The sequence below is a fragment of the Heterocephalus glaber genome, unplaced genomic scaffold (genome assembly GCF_053883595.1).
Source record: "Heterocephalus glaber isolate CG9 unplaced genomic scaffold, H.glaber_assembly_v1.0 deba00001613, whole genome shotgun sequence".
NCBI lineage: Eukaryota > Metazoa > Chordata > Mammalia > Rodentia > Bathyergidae > Heterocephalus > Heterocephalus glaber.
Window position 1 is genome coordinate 21,636,897 of NW_028258384.1, and position 27,439 is coordinate 21,664,335.

Below are 27,439 nucleotides of genomic sequence, written 5' to 3' on the forward strand. Positions count from 1 at the left end.
ATCACTCTGTAGTTCTCCTTTTAAAGGAGTGTCTTTTCTGTATTTAAGATCATCTCTTTCTCTATGGTGTTAAAGGGTTTAGTTGTAAATAGATTCCAGTGTAGCTTTATTTTTATTTACCTTTCTTAGAATTCTTTGTTCTTCCTGAATCTGTGTGTTGTGTCTCTCTGAATACTGGAAATTTATGAGCCATAATCTCTTCAAATATATCCTCTGCCTGCTTCCTTCTCCCTTTTCTGACCTAGAATTTGGATTATATAGAAATTACACCTTGTCATTTCTATGCTTCATTTCTTATAAACTTTCTCATATTTTAGATCTCACAGTGATACATTCTGGATGATTCTTTCAGCTATATCATTCATTTCTCAAATATCTTGAAAGTCCCACCTTCTGAGTTCATAAACTCAGAAATTAAATTTTAATTTAAGAAATTACATCTGGTTCTTCAGATCTGCTTAGTCCTTTTTACAATATATTGTTCTTTGTTATGTTTTCAATCTTTTTCATTTCTTTAAATATATTAGGCATGCTATTTATCTGTACATTTAACTATGAGAATATTGTAGCATATAGTGTGGGATTTAATAATCTTTAGAGCAGATTCCTGTGTTACTAGGATCATGCTGAAATTTTAGCTTTTTTAAGACTCTTGTGGAGCTGTGCTTTAAGTCTGTGTGAAGGATAGCTTTTGACTAGGAATTCAGGGAGAAAATTTTTATCTTCTCTATTCAGCACCAAAGTTAGATATGGGCAATTTTCTTTTCGGGCTCACACAGAGATGAGCAAGTTCATTTCTAATTTGCTATTAAGCTGAAATGTAGTCCTGTGACATTTATGGGGCTATTTCCTATTAGTCTTTCCACTTAATCAGGCCCTTGGCTTGGCTCCTATTCCTCGATTCTTATTTATTTATTAATTTTTAAATTTAATTAAAAAAATTTTTTTCCAGTACTAGGCATCAAACTCAGGACCTTGTGCTTGCAAGGCAAGTACTGTGCCACTGAGCTAAATCCTTGGCCCTGTTCCTCCATTCTTGAGGCCTTGGAAATTGAAACTCAAGTTGATCTGGGTTAGCAAATTTACTGAAGGTCAAATTTGGCAGTACTGATATTAATTCCTTTGAGTTCATCTTTCCCTTAGTTTTTGGCCTCTAGGTAGTTTATATTTTCTTGCTAGATTATCTATATATTTTAAATTATTTTTAAAATATTAATCCAGTGGCGTTCTTTTCACTGTGAGTTTATGTCAGGTATATATTCTACCATACCTTCAGGTAAGCCATTTATATATGGACATGTGACATCTCAAAATTACTTTATTCTTATTTTAGTTTCCTAAATATGAACTATTGATACTTGAATATAGAAATTATGAAACCTGGCCTTTTAAAATTCAACTTATTTTTATACCAATACTCATTTTTAGAATAGAGAACGGCATTATTATAGGCACCCATTTAAGAATCAGAGTAATTTGGGAGATGATTTCATGGGTAGAACTATATATATATATTTTTTTGTATTAAATTCTTTTATTGGTACATTGTAGGTATACAACACAATTACATTTCTCATTGGGAATTGTACCTTTACATAATGCATCTTGGTTCTTCTTTTTTCCCCATTCCTAGCCCTCCCTTCACACCTTCCACCCTTCCCTATTTACAAAGATGTTATTTACATTTTTTCCATTTCTCATCATTTTTTCCTTTCCCTTCTTTCCTTTCCCCTGCCCCTCCCACTACCCCTACCCCTTTGGACCTTTTCTTCCTATTTTACATTATCGATTATTCATTCTAATCATTGGTACATTTTAGGTATACAACATAATGACATTCATCATTGGAAATTTGCACCTTTACATAGTCTCTCTTGGTTCTTATTTTTCACCCTTGCCCAGCCCTCCCTTCAACCCCTCCAGTCCTCCCTATTTACAAAGATTTTTGTTCCTATTTTTCCATTTTCTCATATTAATCCCATTCCCTTCTATCCTTTCCCCTAGCCCTCCCACTTCTTTCCCCTTTGCCCTTTTTCTTCCTATTTGACATTACCTATTATACATTTAGTCCTTATTTACACTTTCAGTTTCTCACACCAGAGAAACTATTCGGTATTTACATGTGTGTCCTATTTATTTCACTTAAGAGTATTCCCTCAATGTGCATCCACTTAGCTATAAATGTCTCTAATTTCTCATTTTTGATGGCTGAGTAGTACTCCATTTTAGTAAAAAACCACATTTTCTTGATCCAGTCTCCAGTTGATGGGCATTTGGGCTGTTTCCAAGTTTTAGCTATTACAAACTGTGCTGCTATGAATATGGGCGCACATGTATCACTGTGGTATGATTCTTTTAATTCTTTGGGGAAGATCCCCAGCAGTGGAATAGCAGGGTCAAATGGGACTTCCAGTCCTAGTACTTTGAGGTATCTCCATACTGATTTCCACAGTGGTTGCACCAGTCTACACTCCCACCAGCAGTGGAGCAGGGTTCCTCTTTCCCCACAGCCCTACCAGCATTGGTTATTGGTTGATTTCATGATAGCAGCCATTCTTTCTGGAGTGAAGTGGAATCTCAGTGTTGTTTTCGTTTGTGTCTCTCAAATGACCAGTGATGTTGAGCATTTTTTCATGTATTTATTTGCTATTTCTACTTCTTTGTGTGAGAAATGTCTGTTCATTTCAGATGCCTATTTTTGGATTGGGTCTTTAAATTTGGGAGGTCTGATCTTTTTAAGTGCTTTATAGATTCTAGATAGTAGACCTTTGTCTGAGGAAGAGCAGGTGAAGATTTTTTCCCACATTGTGGATTGTCTCTTCACACTGCTGGTGGTTTCTCTTGCTGTGCAGAAGCTTTTTAATAAGAAGAGATCCCATTTGTTGATTGTTTATGCTAGTTCACGGGCAACTGAGGTTTTGTTCATAAAATCTTTTCCTACACCGATGTCTTCAAGGGTTCTACCTAACCTCTGTTCCAGCCAGTTCAGAGTTTCTATTTTAATATTTAGATCTTTAATCCATTTTGATTTTAGTTTAGTGCATGGTGAGAGATATAGGTCTAGTTTTAATCTTTGGCAAGTTGAAGCCCAATTTTTCCAGCACCATTTATTAAAGAGGCTATCTTTCCTCTGGTGAGGGTGTTTGGCTCCTTTGTCAAAGATGAGATGGCTGAGTGTGTCTGGCCTTGTTTCTGCATCTTCTAATCTGTTCCACTGGTCCTCAAGTCTGTTTCTTTGCCAGTACCATGCAGTTTTTATCACAGTAGCTTTGTAGCATAGTGGGAGGTTGGGGATTGTGATACCCCCTGCCATGTCTCTGTTACCTAGAATTGCTTTTGCTATTCTGGGTCTCTTCTTGCTCCAAATGAATTTTTGGATTGTTTTCTCGAGGTCTATGAAGTATGCTGCTGGGATCTCAATTGGAATTGCATTAAATCTCTATAGCAGTTTTGGAAGTATGACCATTTTCACTATATTGATCCTTCCTACCCAGGAGCAGGGGATGTCTGTCCATTTTCTGATATCATCTTCAATCTCTCTTTTCAGAGTGCCATAGTTTTCAGAGAAGAGGTCTTTGATTTCTTTCATTACCTTGATTCCTAGGTATTTCAAGAACTATATTTTGTTGATAATTGTAGTCACTTCACATTATTCTCCTTTCCCCATTCACAAAAGAAAATATTTAAAAGGGGAGAAGTCCAAGAAAAAAACTCAGTACAGTTGCACCAAATATTTTGTTATTAATGGGCATCAATAATGAATGTCCATGTGCTTCTGTATGTATATGTGTAGCTTATGATTTTTCAGCTCAGCACTGGAGGGCTTGGAGTGAAAGCTGTCTGCACAGTTGCTTCAGGCTCTAGGAGCACTCCCTGAAGCTCTGCTTGTCATGTACAGTGATTTGACACTGTAGTACTTTGCCATAGGAAATTCTGTCTTAGTTATTATCTGCCACCAGTAATGGATTTTACTGGAGAAACACATGTGCCAACTGTTGCTTTCTACTAGAAAAGGAAATATATTATGTAAGTTAATCACAGAACAGCCATTTTTGATTGTAATGTATATCAGTGAATGACTGCTAGCTTCTAGTGGTGCAGACATGGTCAAGATATGGTTAATGGCTTGAAGGAGGTCACACTTAATCTGGGAAGTGGATATCTAAACTAATGATAATGCAGTACATTAAGTGCTTCATCCATGATAGGAATAAAAATACTGAGTAGGCCCAGAGGAGGGAGTAATTAATTCTGCTTGGAAGTATTCAGGCAAGCATCCCAGAGGAGATGATATTTTAGTCAAGCCAAATGACTTCAGGCAGAGAAAGAGTGGGATATAAAGAGCATTTAGCAAACATGCTCAGGCTTGCAATTTCCTGACTTTATGCAGGGTTGGTGAATATACTTTGGTGTGACAGGAACATTGTGGAACCTGGGGACTATTGCTAATGGGAGTCAGGTTTTGGAAGGCTCTGAATGCCATTCTTATTACTTAAGCTTTATTCTAGAGGAATTGAGAAAAATTTAAGGCTAAGCAATAATATTCTACTATCTAAAAAATGATCCCAGTGATGAGTATTTAGAAGAAGTTGAAGAGAGGAAAAATAGAAAACAAAACAAAAACCCATAATACCACTATAAATTCATAGCTTTGTTATTCACCTTAATACTTTGTTCTAGCTATTCATTTGTTCCACTCAAGACAGTGATTGTGCTTTGATCATTTTGGGATTAACTTTGTCTACCACAGTGTGTTTTATAACTATAGAATAAGTGAATTGATAAGTGGATGATGTAAGCAGTAATTATTGAGGTCTTTAAATAAGGTAGTAGAAATGGAAGCAGAATTCACAAGGGGTGGTAAGCTCATAGAGATGAGTCAAAATGAAGGTTTCTTTTGAGATCCATTTTGAGTTACAGTGTCTTTCACCAATATAGGTAACAGACAAAACACTATTCAGGTAACTTGGAATTAGTTCACATTAGAGTATCTTTATTTGAAAGTCCTGTGAAAGAGCTAAGAAATTGGAAATGTGAATCTATAACTCAGGGGAAAGGCCTTGGCTAGAGATAAAGGATCAAAAAATGAGCGCATGGATTAATGATTAGATCTGTGTAATGGATTTTACAGGGCAAGAATATAAAGTAAAAGGACTACAGTATGGGAATTTAGGATCACTAATAATTAAAGAGTAGATAGATGAAGAGAATACAATATGGAAACTAAAAAACTAGACAGACGCATAGGATTATTCGAGGAACTTTCGTCTTTGAAGCTGTTGCAGAGAAAGTTTTAAGAATCAATATATTGATAATTTCATAAATTCAGTAGTTTCCAATATGGTTTGTACATATTCTGTATATGGTTATTTATGTAACACACATATATAGTAATATAGCGTTGAAAGATCATTCCTTTCAGATGTTATATAATTTCAGATCTTACAACAGGACTATTTCTAAGAAGGAGTGAAGAGAACAAAGAGCAAACAGTTCTTGCTTCATTTCTTATCTAAGAGAATAGTCCTGTCATTTTTCTAGTGAAAAGCTTAAATTTTTTCACTGTGTATATTTTTGCCTTTCAGTTTCATTGATTGCATACTTCAAAATGTTTTAATATGGCCAAGTATTGAAGATGTAAACTTCAGCATTTAATAACTGCTGAAGATATAGCATCTTCTCTCTTATTGTATTCAATGGGTTTTTTGCTACTATTTTGATTTTATTTTGCTAGAATGTCACACATTTCCAAAGGTATTTTATGCCAGAGAAATTTCATTCCATTTTTTATAGAGTGCTAGGTTTTATATTATCTTTTGAACATGAAGTTTTACTGTTGATTATTAATTACTAGAACTACTTAAGCAAAACTCATACCAGGAATTTTTATTTTAAAACTGATAATGACTATATGCATTTAAAGGCAACAGAAAGCTGCCAGTGAATAATCATCTTTGCCTTAGGGAAACTGTTAAGTTATTGCATCATGCTTGAATTACCACCTAATATATCAGTGGATGTACTCATTGATTCTTTTCTGTTCTTTTTTAAAAAACATTTTTCATTTATCATCTTTAGTAATTGTTTTAGTTACTTTTCTCATTGTTGAGACAAAATACTCGACACCCAAAGTTAAAGGAGGAAAGGTTTATTTTGGCTTGCTGTTCGTAGAGGTTTCAGTCCATAATCAACTGGCTCAAAGACAAGGTGGCATGGCAGAGGGGCATCACAGAGGAGAAACATTTTGTTGTAGGCAGAGAGCACCAAAAGCAGCCCAGCAGCTAGCAACAACAGCAGCTCTCTTTCTGTCCCTTATATCCAAGTTATTTGCCCTTAGGATGGGTTGCACTCACACCTAGGGTTGGGCAACCTTAATCCTAGCATGCCACCATTAATTCCAGCATCACATCCTTGATTCCAGCATCACACACCCTAGATCCAGTCAGTTCAGTAAAGCCCCACCTATGACTATGTGAGGCTTTGGTGGGACATCTAGATAGAAGCCATAACAGTAATGGAATTTGCTGTGCCTGGTAGGCTTTCCTGTAACTTTGCAGAACCCCATCTTTGTGTATCTCACTGTACTAGACTTCATGTTATATAGTATTTCTTGGTGGCCATTGAATGAGAATTGGCATTTACAGATATACTGATGAAGTGCCAGCTACTCTGCTTTGGTTTTTTTGGTGTGTGTTAGTTCACTTAATGAAATGATAGACAAACATGCTAAGGATGGTAATTTGCTGTAGTGGAATGAGCATGTTTTGGAAACTATGGTTTACTGATCTGGGTTTCCATCCTGCTCCTTTAGTCATTAGGTGGTCAAAGTCAACTAGGTCTGAGCTGATGGTTTTGTGTAATAAAAATGGTATCCTTACCTTGAAGAATTAATGTTGTAATTAAGAGATGGAGATATATATCCTAAAGGCACTCATTAAATAGAAGATAATAATCAACATCATTAATAACTACTATTAGAGTACATTAAATGTTTGCTTTGTGTCCTATTACTGAATGATAAATAATGCAGGGCATATAGACATGGCAGAATATAGACCACCACTTTTATATAAAACTTAAAACTTTAATCAAAGCATTAATTTGGCATTCATGTTCGATATTGTAGGTTTCTTAAGGCTTGTGATATTTCTTGAAACTCACTTCCTAGGGTATATACCTTGCCTCTTTCCCTGAAATTTATTTCTTTAATTGTGTTGCACTGAAATTGTTTGAGATAGTATATTTTTTTACTAAATTGAGCCAACAAATTTTGTTCTTGCATTAGAATACTTTCTTTTAATAAAACTACAAACACAGTAAGTTGAAAAAGCCACCTGTTTTCTTACTGTCAGGCTTCTTGGCTGGTTTATCAGTGTTTGGTGTGGAGGTAGGCTTTAATAACTACCATTAACTCTACATATTGTCCAGTTTCACATATTGACAGCTAGTTTATTTCCTTCAGCTAATGTTATAGATAGGTACTTAATATTTTAGTTTAACCCTGGCATGACAGAATTAAATAGTTTTCTAATATTCATTAGCAGTTTTCTGTCCAGTATCTTTTTGTATACCAGTAAAAATGGTATAGCCTGGTGCTTCTGTGACATTTACCATCAAACTTACCATCTTTGTTCATTGTTAACTCAAATAGATGGGATCATCATGTTCTTCACCGTAAATGTTGGCATGGTGTCCCTTGTTGGTTGTGTTTGTTACATATATCTTTCATTCTCTATACAAGAATTTTTGGCCTGGATCTATTAGCATACTGCTACATGCTACTTTTCTCCTTATATAACCCTGGGGCCATGTAATGTTGTCATCAATAAAAAGAGGGTGTGGTACTAGCTTACTGTCTATGTAAACTTTATTTTCCTGGTTGATTATTTTTTTAAGAACAATTTCAGAAAGCTTTGAGCTATTGTACCACCTTGTCTCATTCCTTTATACTGATGCAACATGGATCACTGAACAATATAATCTGTTTTGCACAGTTTCTATTGATCTTGTCCAATAAATCATTATATTCTGGGTTTTTTCTAAAATAATTTTGGGCTGCTCTTGACAAGCAGGTACCTTCTTATAGTAAGCTATGGTTCACTTTGTTTCTCTCTTCTTCACACTATAGCTATAGTTATTTTTCCCACTAAAAATCTCAAGTGATCTCTACTCATTGTTTCTGTTCATTTCTTTCTCACTTCTGTTTTTTTTTACAGCAAATATGTCAAGAGAGGTGAGCTCATAGTATTTTTCATGTGCCCAAGAGTCCTGTCACACATTTTCTACTTTTAGCTACACTTGTCTTTGGTAGACAATAAGCAGAAATTACTTAAAATTAGAACCCATAATTTTGATTTATATTAGGCACACAGAATAACAGTATGTACAATAACTCTTCATAGGAATACTATATTAAAATGTATATATTTTAGAATCAAGACCTCAAGAATGAGATACTAATGAAGTAAAACAATTTCACTTCTGTATCTACTTACATGTATTACATCTTATATTCTTCTGTTTTTCTTAAATAGTATGCCAGCTATCTGATGTAATTTATGCAATTTTAAATGTCTTACCAGATTTAGTTCCATGAGATCTAAGTGGAAAGCTAGACATATTAATGCTGCTTTTATTCTTCAAGGATTGTCACACCCATCTTCAGAGCTCATAATTCTTAACATATTTTAGTACAATTTTCCAGTAAGATATAGGAATCTATTGTTTCTTATTAGTCCATTAGATGCTTTTAATTTTATTGTGTTTCCTTATGACACTCCTGTTTCAACTTTTTTTTTTTTTTTTGTACCGGGGATCAAACTCAGGACCTTGTGCTTGCGAGGCAGGCGCTGGAACCACTGAGCTAAATCCCCAGCCGTCTGTTTCAAATTTTATATGTTGGCTTCCTGCTCCTTCTCTGTAGGTATAACCAGTGGTTAAGTTCACATTCAAAGCATTCTAGGCTAAAAGCAGAGAAACACTTTGGTGGCAGCCATGAGGGAAACAACAATGATCTCCTACTGTAATAGGACTGAAGTGGCTGGGGTGAACTAAAGGCCAGACTAATGGCAACCACAGCAGGTTTGAAATAGTTTGCTAGGGAAAGGAGCCAGCAGGTTTCTGTCCTCTCCTGATCCAGTCGAATTTATTTGCTGTCTGTAACTATTACCACCAGCTTTTCACCTGGGCTACAGCTTTCTCTTTTATCTTTAGTAAGTTTCTGGTAAAACCTTCAATTACTGGGATTTCTTTTTTTTTTTTCTCTCTAACATAATACGAGTTTATTCTAATCTTTATGAGATGTGTTGTACTTCACAAGGTAATAATTCTGTCTGTATTGTACAGACTTCAGAAAAGTAAGAATTTGGGGGGCCATTATACATTTTTGCTTTGCTCCAGGAAATAGTGTTTAATCTTTAACATTGCTTTTATCTTATATATACCTTTATAAACAGTACAAGACCCTCTTTATTAACTCTTGGCCTCAAAAATTAATAAAATGTACAAAGTAGGCAATTATGATTATTCTGCAATAAATTAGTAAGCTTATGTTCTTGTTCTGTATTATATATTTTATAGTAATTTAAAAAATGCTCATAGCACGCCTGCCTTGCAAGCACAAGGTCCTGAGTTCAATCCCCGGTACAAAAACAAAACAAAAAAATGCTCATAGCAGTGAATATTATATTATTAAGGATAGTTTTTCCAGGAGCCAGTTTCTTATAGCTGGGCCCTCATCCAAGAACTCTTTTTTTGTTTTTAAATTCTTAAAATCTTAAAGTCCAAACCGTTTCTGGCATTTAGTATAATAAAGTACCTCATAGATGTTCATTGTTAAGCTCAGACTACCTAAGATATATTTAATACATGCACACACACAGGCACACATACACAAACCCCAATTGTGAATATCAATGACTCAATATTAAACTAGTTCACCTATTAAATAGATTTCATACAAGTTGACTCCATTTACTTTGATAAATAGCTTTCATGTTGAACTAAGGAGATCATTATTCTCATTGTTTATAGTTGGTCTCACTAAACTGCTAGCTAGAAGCTAACTGAAATTTCTTTGACATACAGCAGAGAATTGTATTTGGGAATATGCACTGTCATGAGAATTTGGTTCTTAAGTTCTATTAGTCTAAGACACACAAGTTTTAAACTGATTACATAGTGTATAAAAGAAATGAACCAAGCTACAGAGTGCTTACATAACATTTTGTCCAGCTCATCTCTGGATTTTGTTTACACTGAAGTTTCTCTTTTTTGCAGAATGCAATTTTCATTGAGTACAATAATTTGTCTCTTTCCATTTTACGTGTTCCAAGTCCTTATGTGCCCCGGTTGTTTTCAGTGACCTGCCAAAATCATAATCTATACACAAACAAGAATTAATTTGCTTTTCAACTACCTTTTGCTTTCCTTATCAACAGAAAAATTTTTTCCTTTCTCTATTCTATTCCTGTGGCAGCTGTACTATGAAAGAGAAAAGAGGCAATACTATCCAGTATTCATTTTAATACTTATGCGTACATAATGGTTTTAATTAATGCATAAAATATGTTCTTATTTATTCCAAAAACTTCTATACACTTAACGGAGTGATGGGTGATTGTATGGAAGATATGGCTAGTTTGTAATTGATTTAAAAATAAAGTGTACCTTGAAGATCCTTATGTTTCTTTTAAACTTTCAGTATTTGACAATATTATTAGTCCAATTGTTGATCAAGTATTGCCTTCAGTGTTAGATTCTAAGATTAGAAGAAATTATATAGTGGGCTCTCATGGGTTATTGTGGATGATATTTGCACTTCTCAATTTGGACCATATTTATTAAGTCCTAACTGTGTTACATTATGTGCTGTATAACAGTCATTTCAGATCTTGCTAATATCCAGAGCTACCTGAAGAGGATTTAAAAAATACAGGTCCTGAAGCCTTACATATAGACATTCTTACGTTCTGATTCATTAGGTGTGGATATAGTCTGAATTGACATTATAAATCAATGAGAGAGACAGAAGGAAGAACAGAGAGATAGTGTCAGGCATTCTTCCCAAAAGGTGGGTAGTATAATAGGTGAGGATAATAGATTGCGAAGGAAGAGGGTAACGGATCTGTTTGTTCCAAGAATAGGAGAAGTTTGTTTGAATTTTATTCTTATCTTTTCTTTTCATATTTTTAAAAGAGTTTCAAACATTACTTTTCTGCTTTCAAATAGAAAACCACCAACAGATTAAACTTGAATTAAAAAAGAAAGTAAGAAATGAAGAGTTCAGGTACTCTTTTTTTACCCCTCAAAATTTTTCTCATACTTCAGTCATTTGCAGCAGAATACACTGATGTGGTTTCTGAACTAAAGCAAATTACCTCTGAAAGATAAAATTGAAATCAGTTGGAATCCGAATGGGGAAAACGGAGACAATGAAACTCTGGTTGTTTCCCATTGAGCACAGCCAGCAACAAACCAAAATATGATACTCAGTAGTATTTTTATATGCATAAAGAGAATTATGAAATTCAAAGGTTTTATATATATATACACACACATATACACATATATATGTATGTGTGTTTTGTAGAACTCAGTTTTTCATTTTTCACAAACCAGTATATCTCAAGCAAAACATGATCAAACACTATAGCTCCTTATATGTTCTCATTCAACTCCAATAACAATGGAATGGTAGAAAATAATTTTATAGGCCAGGGATTTAGCTCATTGGCACCGCTTCTGCCTCGTAAGCACAAGGTTCTGAGTTCAATCCCCGTTCCGCAAAAAAAAAAAAAAAAAAAAAAAAGGAAAATTATTTTATAATTATATTGAGGCTGATTTGCTTTTATGGTTATTTCATATGTAGACATTTGATAATGTATATGGGAATCAAAATAAAGAACAGTTACAATTTACAATCAAATGGTTGATCCATTTTGGATCAACATAAAGAGTATAAATGTAAGTGATTATGTGAATGCTGTTTGAACTTCAGAAGTATCAGTCAACAATTATAGCAAGGCACTACTTACATGCAATTTTGCAAGGGAAGTATTGAAAATTTATTCTGATTTTCAGAAACAGAAATAAGAATAAATTGAGCTCAGTTGCAAAAAGAAGGGGATAAAGGACCAGATACTTATTGAACACTTATTATGCCTGGGATTGACAAACTATAGCCAGCAGCCAAATAAATCCTGCTGGCCACCCAAGTTTGTAAATAAGATGTTGTTGGAATGCTCCCATGTTCGTTCATTAACTTCCGTTACCTTAGTTGAGGTATACTCTTTCTCTATTTCTACAAGTTTAAATTTCAGGTTCTACATATAACTAAGATCATGCAGTATTTCTTTTTTTGTGCTTGGCATACACTTAGCAGAGTGATGGGTGATTGAAAGAAGTGAGGGACAATCTTGGGGTGGTAGAACATCAAGTGTAAAGGTTTTGCTGTGAGAGGTAGATTTTGAATATTTGAACGCAAAAGAAATCTGACTAAAGTATAGTAAAGGGGAAGAAAGCAGTAGGAAATAAAGCCAAAGTAGCTAAGGAGGGAGCATGAAATAAAGCAAGGCCCTTTAGGCTATTGCCAGGAGTTCCACTTTTACTCTGAGTAAGACCAGAATCCATTGGAGGGCTTTTAGCAGAGGGATACCCTTAATTAAGTCATTCTCATGATATAATGAAAGTGGTAAAAGCAGAATGGAGACTGGTTCTGAAACTACTATAATATCATAATACATAAGTGATGGTGGCTTAAAACAGGTACAAGTGGAGGTTTTGAGAAATGATCAAATGCTGGATTTGCTGAAGAGTAGGATGTGAATTGTGAGAGATAAGACTCAAAGATGGTTCCATATTTCATTTTGCTTGAGCAACTAGGATTGAGTTGCCATTTTTTGAGATGGAAAAAACTGTAGGAGGAGCAGTTTGGGGGGTAAGCATGGAACTTTGGCTTAGGATGTGCTAAATTTGAGAAAGTTATTACACAACAAGTAGGAAATGAGGAAAGTAGAAAAGCAGCTTCATTTAGGATAAGTAGTTTCTCAGGAGGCACATTTGAATAGATCTCTAATGGAATTTCCAACACTGACTTCTGAAACCAATAATGAAAAATTCTATATTGTCAAGTTGAGACCTCAGCTACAAATATTTAAGGGTGTTTCTTCTTTACTCTTGGTCAGCAAAAGTAACTGCATTCTGCATTAAGCTAAATTATGGACAGGATTTGTACCCATCAGACCTTGACTACATTAAATCAGAAAAATCTGTGTGTGATGAATGCCCAATCTGTGTTCTCAACATGAAATGCCCTATTGGCCTGATGGTACTGATTTTTAGCATTGTATTTTCTACTCTTATACTGTTCTTAGTAGTACTTTTTGTTTGATAGTCTTAGCTCTTGGGATTTATTACTTAACTCATTGAATTGTGCCTTTGATTATGAAATTTTACATAGCAGGAGGTTCTCTGAGTATATAGGATAGCCAGGAAAATGTTAGTTGGTACTTACTAAGCCAGAAACAACAGGGTGCCAAAGGGATGACTGTAGCTTGAATAAGGTAGTACATATAGGTTACAGGTTAGCAAGAAAAACCAGAAAAAGATTTGTCAAAAACTAGCTTGAAGATCCATACTTTAGTTTGGTTTTTAAATTACCACTTGAAACAAGGAAAATTAGTACCTAAAATCCTAAGACATCTTTATTTAACCTTCCTAAAACCTACATTACCTGCGGAGGTATGCAGGCCCATTTGAAAATATACATTATGTATGTACATTGTTAAACATAGTGTTCTGGTGACATGTACAGTGTTCAATAATTGGCTTAATGAACAGATGTAGAAGTATATTAGCTATGTAGATGTTAATTTGCAGTAACATGTGCTTCCTGATTTGGAGAGTTCTTGTATAAACTACAACCAGTAAAATATGTTCCTTAATTAGCAAACCCTTACAAAGTATATGTGTGTGATTCTCAACATTAGAACTATTAGTCTTGTTTAATGTGCTCTGAACTTCAGCAGCACTCCTGATAATGCCATTCCTATTGCTTCAGGTACTACACAGGTATGAGGATGAAATCTGCTTTTCTGTAGAACGTTTTGGTGTGCAGCTGTAAGTGATATTGAAAGGGATAAGCTTCACAGCTGCAATATATAGCATTTGAGGGGGCAGCTGTGCAACCTTTTATTGCATATTGCATGAGTTTTTTCTCACACCATTTGATAAACAAATGTATTATTCTTCAAAAGCTACACTCAGAGACATTTAAATACATTTTTTTTTTTTTTTTTTGGTACCGAGGATTGAACTCCGGTCCTTGTGCTTGCGAGGCAGGCGCTAGACCCACTGAGCTAAATCCCCAGCCCTTTTAAATACAAAATTATGGCTGCTTCCCAAACTGACATCTTTGCCTGTATATTTTTATTACTGTATTTTCTTCCATATTATTTGTGGTTCCTGTCTACACTTGGTCCTTGGGATTTCCAAGGCTAACAGGTTATAAGCTATAAAAATGGATGGGAATTATATGTAACTGTCATGATTTTTATTTTTATGATGAATGAATGGAAAATTACAAATGCTGAAATTGCAAAAATTCATATACCAGCAACCTAGAACAAATACAGTGGACCCTCAAATTACAATCGGCCTGACATACATTTTGGGTTAATTATGTTAATGGAAGATTCATCTGACTCTTGTTATCTATAGGGTGTACCCAGGTAAACATCCAGATCTCAGCTGTATTGACTTGGTTACAATCAGCCCTCAGAAACCTATTGAGTTCATAAGTCAATGAAGATGAGACTGTAGATGAGAATGAGATGTTAACAGTCATATTTACTACAGATCTTTGTTTTTAAAGAAATAAAACATTAGAAATAAAGTTGAAGTTTCCAACATTCTACATATCCCAGCATCACTTTCTCCTTCTAAGGAAACTACTATCATTAATCTGCTAAATATACATGCATGTATAATTTTGCTTTGAACATATTCACCTATAAACAGTATATGATATTAGTCTGTGTTTTAATTATAATTTAGATGAATGGTGTTCTGCTTTTATTTTTCCACTCTTATTTTTCTGTTCCACATTGTATATGGGATTTATCCTTGTTGCATTATTTAGCTATAGAACAGTCATTGTAAATACTGTATGGTATTCCATTATATTGTTATGGCACAATTTATCCATTTTAGTATCCTTGGCCATGTGGATTGCTTCTAATTTTTGGACTATTAAAAATGCCGTTGCCGTGAACATCCTTGTTTCCTTGACCATTTGACATACATTTGTAATCATTGTAAGAATTCCTTCATATATATTAGATGTCCCTAAATGATCATTTTAAGATTATTGGCTAATTTTTACTGCCACTGTTGGCATAGTCAAATTCTTTTTTCTTCACAATTTCGTCAATACTTGGCATTATGAGGCTTTTAAAAAATTCTCAATTTGATGACTGAAATGTTATTTTTTTGGTTATTTTCATTTGCATTTCTCTGATTACTGATGAGTTTGAGCATCTTTTCATTATTAGCTATATGACCTTTTTCAGATTACTTTTTTTGTTCTTTGGTTTCATTATTTTTAAAATGACATTAATAATACCTGTCATATATAAGGTGATATAAAAACTAAATTAGTGCCAGATATAGATTAGATATTTAGTAAAAGTTAATACTGGTAATGATGCTGATGATTGTGATAGTAGTTGCTACCAGTACTGTACTACTTTTATTGCTATTTTTTTTAACATTCCTCTGTTGTGTGTTACAATCCCTACATCCATCTGTCTGTCCTTCCATTCATCCATCTTCAGCTATTTTTCCATTAGGTTTGTGGAATATTTCAAGTATAAATGTGATTCAAAAAAGAGAATGGAAAATAATAAATCGAAACAATTATTTCATCCTTCACACACAATAATCATAGATCTTCCCTGCCTGCCATTTTTATTCTAATAATAATTTTGCTTATTTTTGGTACCGGGGATTGAACTCCGGACCTTGCACTTGCAAGGCAGGTGCCTGAACCACTGAGCTAAATCCCTGGCCCTCTAATAATGATTTTAACATTATGAAGTTGATATTGAAATGAAAATAACCTATTTCAACCAATAAATTAAATTTTTCTATGTATTTAGAATCACTTCAGGGATTGTATTCATGTGGATAATATATGCATTTAAGTACACAGAGATTGCAATTTTGTATGATATACCTAAAAAACAGTTGAGCACTTACTCTTTGCACATATATATGTAACATGAAGTTATATAAATTTTCAGTGTTTTTGAACACACTACCATTAGCTTTATTTACCCTGACTTTGTATATAGTATAGTGTTTTACTCCTCTACATATTCCTTATAATATGATACAACACATTAGTTGGTACTAATTCAGAAATACAGTAGTTGGTAATATTTTGACTATGCTTAGAGTAACAAAAAAGAGCTCATTGAGTGATATAGTTGTATTCATTTAAACTATGTTATGAAGAGAAAAAATTATTAATTTTTGGTACATCTTAGATTCCTATAATTAGTAGCTTATATATGAACAAAAGATAGAAATATTTGTCTTGTGTGCCATTATATGCTTACATCAAGCTAATATATTGGGTGTTCAATAAACATTTGCTAGATGAATGAATATTATTGATTCTAACTCACTGTAATTTTGAGATAAGTTATATATATATATATTGTATTATGCTTTATGGTTATCACTATGCAAATCATCCAAAGATACCCCACTTAAAGGATCTTAATATTTTCTATAAATTATAAACATCTTGTCACATGTTCTATCCATTGGGATAATAGAAATTAAAGAGCATCCCTGCACATTGCCTAAGTTAGATTGGGAAAAGTACATAACCATGTTTACTCAATTTATGCTGCTGGGCATCCCTCCATGGTAAAAAATAAATTTATGCTACAATTGCTTTTAAAAATCTATGTATTACAGGAAATATAAGAATACTCATTTTATGGGCATTTTACTATAGATAATGAGGAATTTGATGTTAACAGATCTTTAATAATACAAATGTCTTTATTATCATCATCTTTCTACATAAAATATTTTATAATGTTTCATTATTCTGTTGATTAGCAGTCAGTTGAAACACTAATATTAATTTAGTATATCAGAATCAAACCCAGTTGCAATATTGTTTTTCATTTGCACAGAGGAGATCACATTGGATTGGAGAATTTACTCTGAACCTGAGGACCTTATAACAATTGATGAGAGTCAGTTCTTGAATTTTTTGTATTAAAACTTAAAAAAAAATGAACTTTCGGTCCCATCTGACTAATTTGAATTAATTATGGAATTGCTATAATTTATTTATTTTAACTTGTATAAATACTAGAAACATATACAGAATAAAATTCTAGGACATGTGACATTTTGAAGTCACTGAAAGCCCCAATTTTTTTTTTTTTTTGGATACCGGGGATAGAACTCAGGACCCTGTGCTTGCGAGGCAAGTGGCAGAACAACAGCTAAATCCCTGGCCCAAAGCCCCAATTTTTAACATATGAAGACTTCAATACTAAAGTCATATTTGGTGTTTCTTTGATATTCTTTGTTTTTTTTCTTTTGAGATCTAGAAAGCACTTTAATATTTTATCTGTTTCCAAGTGATCAAGAGATTCAAAAAAAATGGCAAGTCCTGTATTTTAAAAAACTGATAAAAGTCACATTGTAATATCAGTGAATGTAGAACTTCATAGATGTGTGTTTCCAACTTTTTCTACTATGATTCTCCATCAAGAAGGTAAAAAAAATTTTTTGTACAATCCAAGAATGTAGACAGTTGTAGCAGCACAGCTATGCAACTGGTGACAGGACACAGGGAGAAGGGCAGAGTCTTCGAGACATGAATCTATCAGTGAAGGCAGCTCTATCTGTGGTTTATCTTCAGTACCAAAATGCGCTCTGAAGTTATCACTGCACGTCATAAAGCCTGGGTTGGTGGGTGAGTGCACTATACAGCACATGATGTTGTTATACCCCAGAAAGTTTCTCTCCTCAGCTGTCCTTGAGTCCCAGTGGCAGAGGCTGATTGTCCTTTCTTCCAACAACACATAGTTGTCTGTGTGGTTAAAGACAGCCTGCGTCCAGGGCACCTGCCGTCCACTCAGAACTGCACTTTGTGTATCTGACCAGCGTTCGTCCTGTTGATCTCTCCCTAAGTTTAGCTGCAGTCTTTTCTATTGACAGATGTATTTAGAATTTTTGGAAAAAATGGCAGAACAGATTTATTGTGTGCTTTCTCGAAAGTTGAGATGCATTGATTTGAAACACCATCCCATATTTTGATGCAGCCATCCTTGCTACAAGTTACATACATATTGGCACTCAGATTGTAATTAACAGAACATATAGCATTGGTATATTGATCTAGAGGATTGCAAGAGACGAAACATTGAAAGGTGTTGATATCATAAAGGTGTAGAGTAGGGTACTGAGTCCCAATAAGTATAAAGTCTCCAGAAGGGTGAAAGGAGATCTTTGCTATTCTTTGAGTTCTATTTGTCTGAGCCTATGCTTGTGATTTCTATGGATAACATTTCCAAAAGAAGGAGGACAAAGTCAATTATAGCTACTGGTCAGTATCTCCTTACCATAAAAAAACTTAATTGTTTTTGAAAGCCTGTCTAGTTGAAAACCTTTTTTTTAGTTTAAATTTTTAAATTTTAATCAAGCTTGATTGACATGCTATCATGTTTTATAGGATACTGTTACAACTACTATTAATCTTACCCTCGTGAAGAACTTTTTAAAACTTGCTTTACCATAATGATTCTCAAAATATTAGTATTCATTCATGTAATTTGTACCACTTTTTGAACCCAGGAATTAAGCCGCATTGTATGACACAAGGAAAATATATGAAGTTTCAAGAAACAGAACTGTGAACTACATAGATATTTAGGGAATATTAATTTTTTTTAAATTTGTTCATTTAAAATGGGAAAGTTTAGACTATATTTTAATGAAAAACTGTTAACATATGACAACACACTAATAAGCATTGCCTATGTGTGGGTTACCCAGATGCCGTTTAGTTTGCATTATAATCTTAATATAGCTTTCTTACTACAGCATTTTCATTCCATGTGTAGCTAGTTAATTAGTCTCCCATGGTGGAGTTTAAGACATGTGAAGAAATTAGGACCTTTTTTTTGACCGTTTGACTGTGTTAAAATTTCTGTATGCTTCTAGAGGTAATTTCAGTATGATTCTATTACTTTTTAATAGAAGGGAATGACTGTTGAACTTTATTTCTTTATGTACAGTTGTCTTAACCTAGAAGTATCATGAAAATTAGAATAAATCAAATGTTGATTATTGCATAGGAAAGACATTGCTTTTAGAAAGATTCTTTAAGGAACATTTGTTATGATTTTAAAAGATATGTTAAAGGTGATTTTTCTGGTAGTAGTAGCAATAATTCTGTGTTGAATTATAATAGCAAACAACTTGCCACACATCTCATAAAATCAGAATTTTTAAATATGATTAGCTTGTCTAATTAGACTGTGAATCACTTTAGATTGGTCAGTCTAGTAAAGCTGAGAACTGTTAAAACCTTAGTTATTTATGTAATTTATTTTAATCTGTTTCTTCTCTACTAAACTAATTTATTTTTCTATGTTTTACATCATTAAAACAAAGGAAATCTTAATGGATTTTCAGTATTTTTATACATCCTATAATACCACACTATGAAAGTTTCCCAGGTGCTAATATCCATGAACATGTTGCCTTAGTAAAAATATACTATTGTGTTGCTTTTCCTCTTTAAAAAAAAACAACTCATTTGTGAAGTCCTTCACAAAGAATAGATGAATTAAAATAATAAATAATATTATTGTCCCTACTTGAAGTTATATTTTTAACAGTGATAAAGAAGTCTCATGAATTTGGAGATAAGAGCTTAGTAGTCTACTCAATTTGAAAAAAATATTGGCTTCACTTTTCTCACAAAATTAAAACGCTTACATAGATTCCATTACCTACAGCCTTGTTTTTATATTGGAAAATGTAAACTGCCAACACACGAGTACCATAGTAACTGTAGTGTTTCTATACTGGAGGGTTTAGGGAGTTGACTTTTTGCTTCATTTTCATAGCAGATAACCACATTGTTTTGGGGACTGGTTTATCTAGAGAAGGAGCTGCTGTAGCTTATGGGGGGCTAATGCCATTCCTTGGTACCACTGTTTCTTAGTTTCAAATGTTTTAACCATTTTATGTTAAAGAGTTTTCTTTTGAAGAAAGCAAAAGTAAGTTTTTCTTCTAAGAAAACAAATAGCATTTTTAAAATGGTAGAGTAAAATGTAACTTATTCAAAAGACCTCATCCTTGAGGTTCTTTAATTATGTGTATGCAAATGAATGCTACTCTTATGTACCTTGCAAATATTATCCTTATTCTTCAAAGCAGTCTCAGTAGGAATTTCTCTATGGTAACCTGTTTAGCAATTAAAGTTACGTGGATACATGAAAGCAATTTCACTGAATTAAAGAAATGTCTACATTTTAGCCTATTTTAAGGGAAATCCATGTCTTCCTTTTCCCTCAATTAGTCCAAATTAGTGAGATTTTACTACATATTAATTCTAGTGTTCCTGTAGATACCTGGTAGAAGAGTAATTAATGTTGTACATTAGTTAAGAAGCAACAATCGATTTTTGGGTCTATTTGGCTTATCTATTCTGCTTAAATGATAATATTTAATTTGTAGGGAAGTCTCTAAGCAGGTCTATATTTTTATGTTTATCCTCTTCCTTAAACTAATGAAATAAACACATTTATTGATTTCAGAGTGGGCTTTATTAATGTTGTTAATATGCCTACTAATGTTATTTTGTGTACTTGGATTTGTTCTGTAATTGCTTATGTATCAACATTTTTGTTTCAGTTCAAAAAAATGCAGATGCTTCAGAAGAAAAGAAGACTATGCCTACAAAGAAGAAAGTAAAAGAATTGAGAGTTTTGGATCCCAAAACAGCTCAGAATCTCTGTATGTAATGTTTTCTGCATTGGGATGGTGTGGTAGTATGAAGAGTTCAATGTATTTAAACAAAGTTGCAGGTCCTCTTAACAGGCATGTGTAGTATCTTGAAGCAAAATTTTGTCTAAATATGATTTGCGTTGCTTTTTTGTCATTTACCCAGAATGGAGAAAATCATAATTATAGCCTTGTTCAGTTCAGATGAAATTTATAAATCATAAAGATTTGCAAAGTATTGTTGATAAAACATTGTTAGTTAAAAATGAACCATGAGGCAGAATTTCTCCTTCTGCCTACAACTTAGATTGGTAATTTTGGGATATTCATTGATTACACTGGGAAAATCCTTTTACTGCTTTTCCTTTATATTTGAAGTAATTGCGATATGAGTCAGTTAACTTGTTATCCAGGGCACTTTAAAACTGGTTACTGAACCTTGAAACTTTTGACAAACGAGTCAGCTCTTAAGTATGCTTTTACTAAAAAGTAGCTGGATATTTAAACTCATCTTCATTTAAGTTAGCCTTTAAATTTTACTTTGATATACTTTCCTCTCTGCGTTTAATTCAGAATACTTTTTGTCCCTTCAGTAGTCTGTCTAGATTCTGAGGATACTAAAATTCTATGCATGAGAAATTTCAATATATCAAGCATTTCTAATTGCTCAAGTACCACCATGGGAATTCCTTTTGTTAAGGACTATGCTACAGACAATCAGATTAAAATAAACAGCTTACTATTCTTGCCTCAGTAGCAATGTTGCTCTCAGAAAAAAATTCTACTAATAGCTGTTGTAAGTTTGTATATTGCTTACTTGGTAGTGAATTTTCTTTATAAAGTTGATATACAGTCTTTTGTAAAAACACAGCATGATCTCAATTGCTGGTTGATAACTGTCAACATCATTTATTTAGATTGTGAAGATCTCATTTGGTCTCTATGTCTGGGTAATCATTGTCCAGACAGTGAAGATTCAATTTTCTTTTGGTACCAGTGAAGGCATATAGTCCTTTTCATGAAATTAAAAAAAAAAAATTCTTAGAAATAGTTCAAACCGGGCCGGGGATTTAGCTCAGTGGTGCTGCTGTCTGCCTTGAAAGCGCAAGGTCCTGAGTTCAATCCTCGGTACCAAAAAAAAAAAAAAGAAATAATTCAAACCTTTATAGTCATAAGCACACATCTATATTCTTCGAAAGGTATATTTAGTGAGCGATTAAAGTGGAATATGTTGAAAAATACTTTCTGAGTAATTGTGAGCTATTCTAGGTATAATTTGCTACAGTATTCCAATATGACATAAAAGAGTGTCCAATTAATAGAAGTTGACAGGGAAAATTATTCAATCTATAAACCAACTAATAGTATACCACATGAGTGTCAGCAGGAATTCATAGTACACTGATGATTAAGGCATTTAAATTTTCTTCTGTGTGGGAGAAATGCAAAGTACAGTAGTCCCTCCTTGTCTTTGGGGGTATGTTCCAAGACTTCCCGTGGATGCATGGAGCCACAGCTAGAACTGAACCCTGTACATACTATATTTTTTTACTATGCATACATTAGTATTCTAAAGTTTAATTTATAAATTAGACACAGTAATGACAATAATAAAGTAGCACGATCATAACAATATGCTGTAATGAAAGTTATGTGACTCTGGCCCCTCTTTCTCAAAATATCCTGTTGTACTATGCTTGTGATAATATGAGATAATACATAAAAGAAGGACTGTACAGCTTCTCTTTGGCATATCCAAACTGCTAGCATCACTACTGTTATACTTTGGTACTATTATTAGTTAAAAGTAAAGATTTTTTTTGGGGGGGTACCGGGGATCGAACTCGGGACCTTGCACTTGCGAGGCAGGTGCCAGAACCACTGAGCTAAATCCCCGGCCCAAAAGTAAAGATTATATGAACACAAGCACTGAGATCCTTAACAGTTAATCTAATGACCCAGAAAACTACTAAGTAATTAAGAGACAAGTGGCATATACTTTGCAGATAGAATGGATAAAGAGATGATTCACGTTTGGATTGGAACAGAGTGAGATAGCATGAAATTTCATCATACTACTCAGAATAGCACTCAATTGAAAACTTTAAATTGTTTCTTTCTTGCACTTTCCATTTAATATTTTCAGACTATGGTCAATGACAAATAAGTAAAACCATAGAAAGTGAAACCCCACAGATCATGGAGGACCAGTGTAGATTAATACAATTTTATTTTAATTTGATAACTTTACTGCCATTCCTGAGAAGTACTGTCTTGAATGCATCTGACCATCTCTACATTCAGTTATTTATTGAATTAAAATACCAACTTGAAATAAAATCTCTGAGTTTATATGTGTCATTCTGTATTGGTTCAACCTAAAAATGCCTGAGCATATAGTTATAAGTGCGATTAGCAGTTCTATTTTGTGTAAATATACATAAACTCTAAGCATTGGAATCTGAGATAATGGGTCATTTTGCCTAGATGGATAGAGTAGTCCATCAAATGAAAACAGCTATTGTTTGCTCATAATTCTCTATATTAGCATTAGGGACTAATTTTGTATTTTGAATCTATAAAATGGCAATCAGTTCTATGTAGGAATTTTATATTTTGATACTGTTTTATTTTTTAATAAAATCAAATTTTATCTTAGCTATCTTCTTGGGATCATATCGCATGCCATATGAAGACATAAAAAATATCATTCTGGAGATTAATGAAGATATGCTGAGTGAGGCCTTAATTCAAGTAAGTTGGATATTCTTTTTAAGCTTGTTGTCACAGGTATTTCTAGATTGCTGTCTTCTCGGTGGAGCTGTGATAAAATACTCATCGGTATTTGAAAAATAGAATCAGGAGTATCTAGCTATATTGATATTAAGAGAACTCACCCTTTAAGATCTTGGTTCTAAATCTGTTTTGGCAATTCATTAGCTACATGTCCTTTTAAATATAAGCATATGCATATGTAGACATATCATTCTATTTCATTTACCATACTTGAAATTACATGTATTTTATTATCACAATGACCCCATTAATTGGCTATTGCTATCACTATGTTATATAGGAAAATACTGAGAGTTCAAGAGGTTAGAAAGCTTGCTGAAGGTCAATGAGTAATTGATAGAGTTATGCTTTTCAGTGTATATAAGAGGCTGGGGATCATGTCAAAGGCTTCATGTGTTTATTATCTCATTGACTCCCATACTAATCCTATAAGACTTATCCTCCTTTTACAAAAAGGGAAAACTGAGGCTTAGAAAGATTGCTGAATCTCATGTGGCATGCCAGTGGCAATGGAGCAGATAAAGGATTCAAAACAGAATCTTGACTATAAAGTCATTATGTTATTTGGACTCCCATGGGAAAACTAAAGCTTTCTAAACCTGTTTCCTCATCTGAAATTACAAGGTCATTGTGAGGGTGAGGATTAATCCAAGTAAAGTGTGTGTACAATAAGATCAAGCATATTATTAGAATCCTTATTGTATTTGGCCCTGTCTGATTTAATTTCCTGAAAGGAGAACGGCAAAGTTTTTTTGGTAGAAAGGCAGAATCATTCAATTATTTTATTGGGGGGAAGTATTTTCTTTCCTTTTGAGCCATGAAATTTGTTTTTAAGATTACAGTGAGCAATTTATGCTATATAACTTTACCAATTTTGCCATAACCCCCTCAGACTCCATAAGTCTTAGAGAACCTGTTTCTAATTTGAGCAAACCATGTCTCTATATAACTTTCTCTGTTTTGCAAAGTGAGCTAACATCACAGTTTATCTTATATGTTTTAAATGTAGACATTATCTTCTTTAGTACTAAGTTTTAATGAGTTGATATGGCTGTTTATTATCATGCTACACCAATATAAGGGTTATACTTTTATGAGAAAGCCCTTTGTAAGGGAAAAACTGTGCGGAGAGAGAGAGATTGTTTGTGTGTGTCTGTGTGTATGTGTGTGTGTGTGTGTGTACCCCGCACAACCTGGACTATAGGCAAGTCAGTAGTTCCCTGGATTAAAATAGGGAGCTGACTATATTCATCCTGCACAGAACTGTTTATTCAACAATTAGAATGAGCAAGGCATTAAATCTAAATCTGATTTACTTTTCCTTCTCTTTTTTAATTGGAGAGTTTAGGTTTTTTTATCCTTTTATTGGTACATTTTAGGTGTACAATATAATGACATTCATCATTGGAGATATGCACCTTTACATACTCTCTTGGTTCTTATTTTTCCCCCTTCCCCTGGCCTCCCTTCAACCCCTCCATCCCACCCTATTTATAAAGACTTTGTTTCCATTTTTTCATTTTCTCATATTAATTCATTCCCTTCTTTCCTTTCCCCTACCCCTCATACTTCCCCTTCCCCTACCCCTCATACTTCCCCTTCCCCTTTACCCCTTTACTTCCTATTTGACAATATCTATTATACCTTTTAGACCTTATTTACACTTTCAGTTTCTCACACTAGAGAGACTATTCAGTATTTACACATGTGTGTCCTATTTATTTCACTTAAGAGTATCGCCTCAATGTGCATCCATTTAGCTATAAATGTCTCTAATTTCTCATTTTTGATGGCTGAGTAGTACTCCATTTTATAAAAAAAACCATATTTTCTTGATCCAGTCTCCAGTTGATGGGCATTTGGGCTGTTTCCAAGTTTTGGCTATTACAAATTGTGCTGCTATGAACATGGGTGCACATATATCACTGTAATATGATTCTTTTAATTCTTTGGGGAAGATAACCAGCAGGGGAATAGCTGGGTCAAATGGGACTTCCAGTTCTAGTTCTTTGAGATCTCTCCATACTGATTTCCATAGTGGTTGCACCAGTCTACACTCCCACCAGCAGTGGAGCAGGGTTCCTCTTTCCCCACAGCCCCACCAGCATTCCTTGTTGGTTGATTTCATGATAGCAGCCATTCTTTCTGGAGTGAGGTGGAATCTCAGTGTTGTTTTCATTTGCATCTCTCGAATGACCAGTGATGTTGAACATTTTTTCATATGTTTATTTGCCATGTCTACTTCTTTGTGTGAGAAATGTCTGTTCATTTCAGATGCCCATTTTTGGATTGGGTCTTTAAATTTAGGAGGTCTGATTTTTTTAAGTTCTTTATAGATTCGAGATAGTAGACCTTTGTCTGAAGGACAGCTGGTGAAAATTTTTTCCCACATTGTGGGTTGTCTCTTAACACTGCTGGTGGTTTCTTTTGCTGTGCAGATGCTTTTTAGTAAAAAGAGATCCCACTTGTTGATTGTTTGTGCCAGTTCACAGGCAACTGAGGTTTTGTTCATAAAGTCTTTTCCTATGCCAGTGTCTTCAAGAGTTCTACCTAACCTCTGCTTTAGCTGGTTCAGCGTTTCTGTTTTTATATTTAGATCTTTAATCCATTTCAATTTTAGTTTAGTGCATGTTGAGAGATATAGGTCTAGTTTTAGTATTTGGCAAGTTGAAATCCAATTTCTCCAGCACCATTTATTAACGAGACTATCTTTCCTCCAGCAAGGGTGTTTGGCTCCTTTATCAAAGATGAGGCGGCTGAGTGTGTCTGGATTTATTTCTGCATCTTCTAATCTGTTCCACTGGTCTTCAGTTGTGTTTCTTTGCCAGTACCATGCTGTTTTTATCACAGTAGCTTTTTTAAAAAATTTTTTAAATTTTTTTTATTTTTTTGGTCCCAGGGATCAAACTCAGATCCTTGTGCTTGTGTGGCAGGGGGTGGAACCACTGAGCTAAATCCCCAGCCCTCACAGTAGCTTTGTAGTATAGTTTCAAGTTGGGGGTTGTAATACCCCCTGCCATGTCTGTGTTACCTAGAATTGCTTTTGCTATTATGGGTCTCTTCTTGTTTCAAATGAATTTTTGGATTGTTTTCTCAAGGTTCATGAAGTATGCTGCTGGGATTTCAATTGGGATTGCATTGAATCTATATAGCAATTTTGGAAGTATGGCCATTTTCACTATGTTGATCCTTCCTACCCAGGAGCAAGGGATGTCTTTCCATTTTCTGATATCATCTTCAATATCTTTTTTCAAAGTGCTATTGTTTTCGGAGAAGTGGTCTTTGATTTCTTTTGTTAGGTTGATTCCTAGGTATTTCCTAGGTAGTTTTTTGGGTGCTATTGTGAAAGGAATTGTTTGCCCTATTTCTCTCTCAGTGAGTCTGTTGTTCGTGTAGAGGAAAGCTATTGATTTTTGTGTGTTGACCTTGTATCCAGCTACTCTACTGAATTTGGTTATTAAGTCTAGAAGACTTTTGGTGAAGTTCTTGGGGTCTTCTATGTAGAGTATCATGTCATCTGCAAATAATGACAATTTGACTTCTTCATTTCCTATCTTTATTCCTTTTATTTCTTTCTCTTGTCTAATTTCTGTGGCTA

The 27,439-nt window shown here is 34.0% G+C and overlaps 1 protein-coding gene across 7 annotated transcripts in view; it reads left to right on the forward strand.

The window, feature by feature from the left end:
- Positions 1-27,439, forward strand: part of Diaph2 (diaphanous related formin 2) — a 979,330-nt gene that overhangs the window by 379,285 nt on the left and 572,606 nt on the right. For all 7 annotated transcript variants that reach the window (XM_087196779.1, XM_021247648.2, XM_087196782.1 and 4 more), the window contains 2 exons: positions 20,956-21,057; positions 23,705-23,799. In XM_087196779.1, the coding sequence (XP_087052905.1) occupies positions 20,956-21,057; positions 23,705-23,799 (197 nt within the window). The remainder of the gene's footprint in view (positions 1-20,955; positions 21,058-23,704; positions 23,800-27,439) is intronic.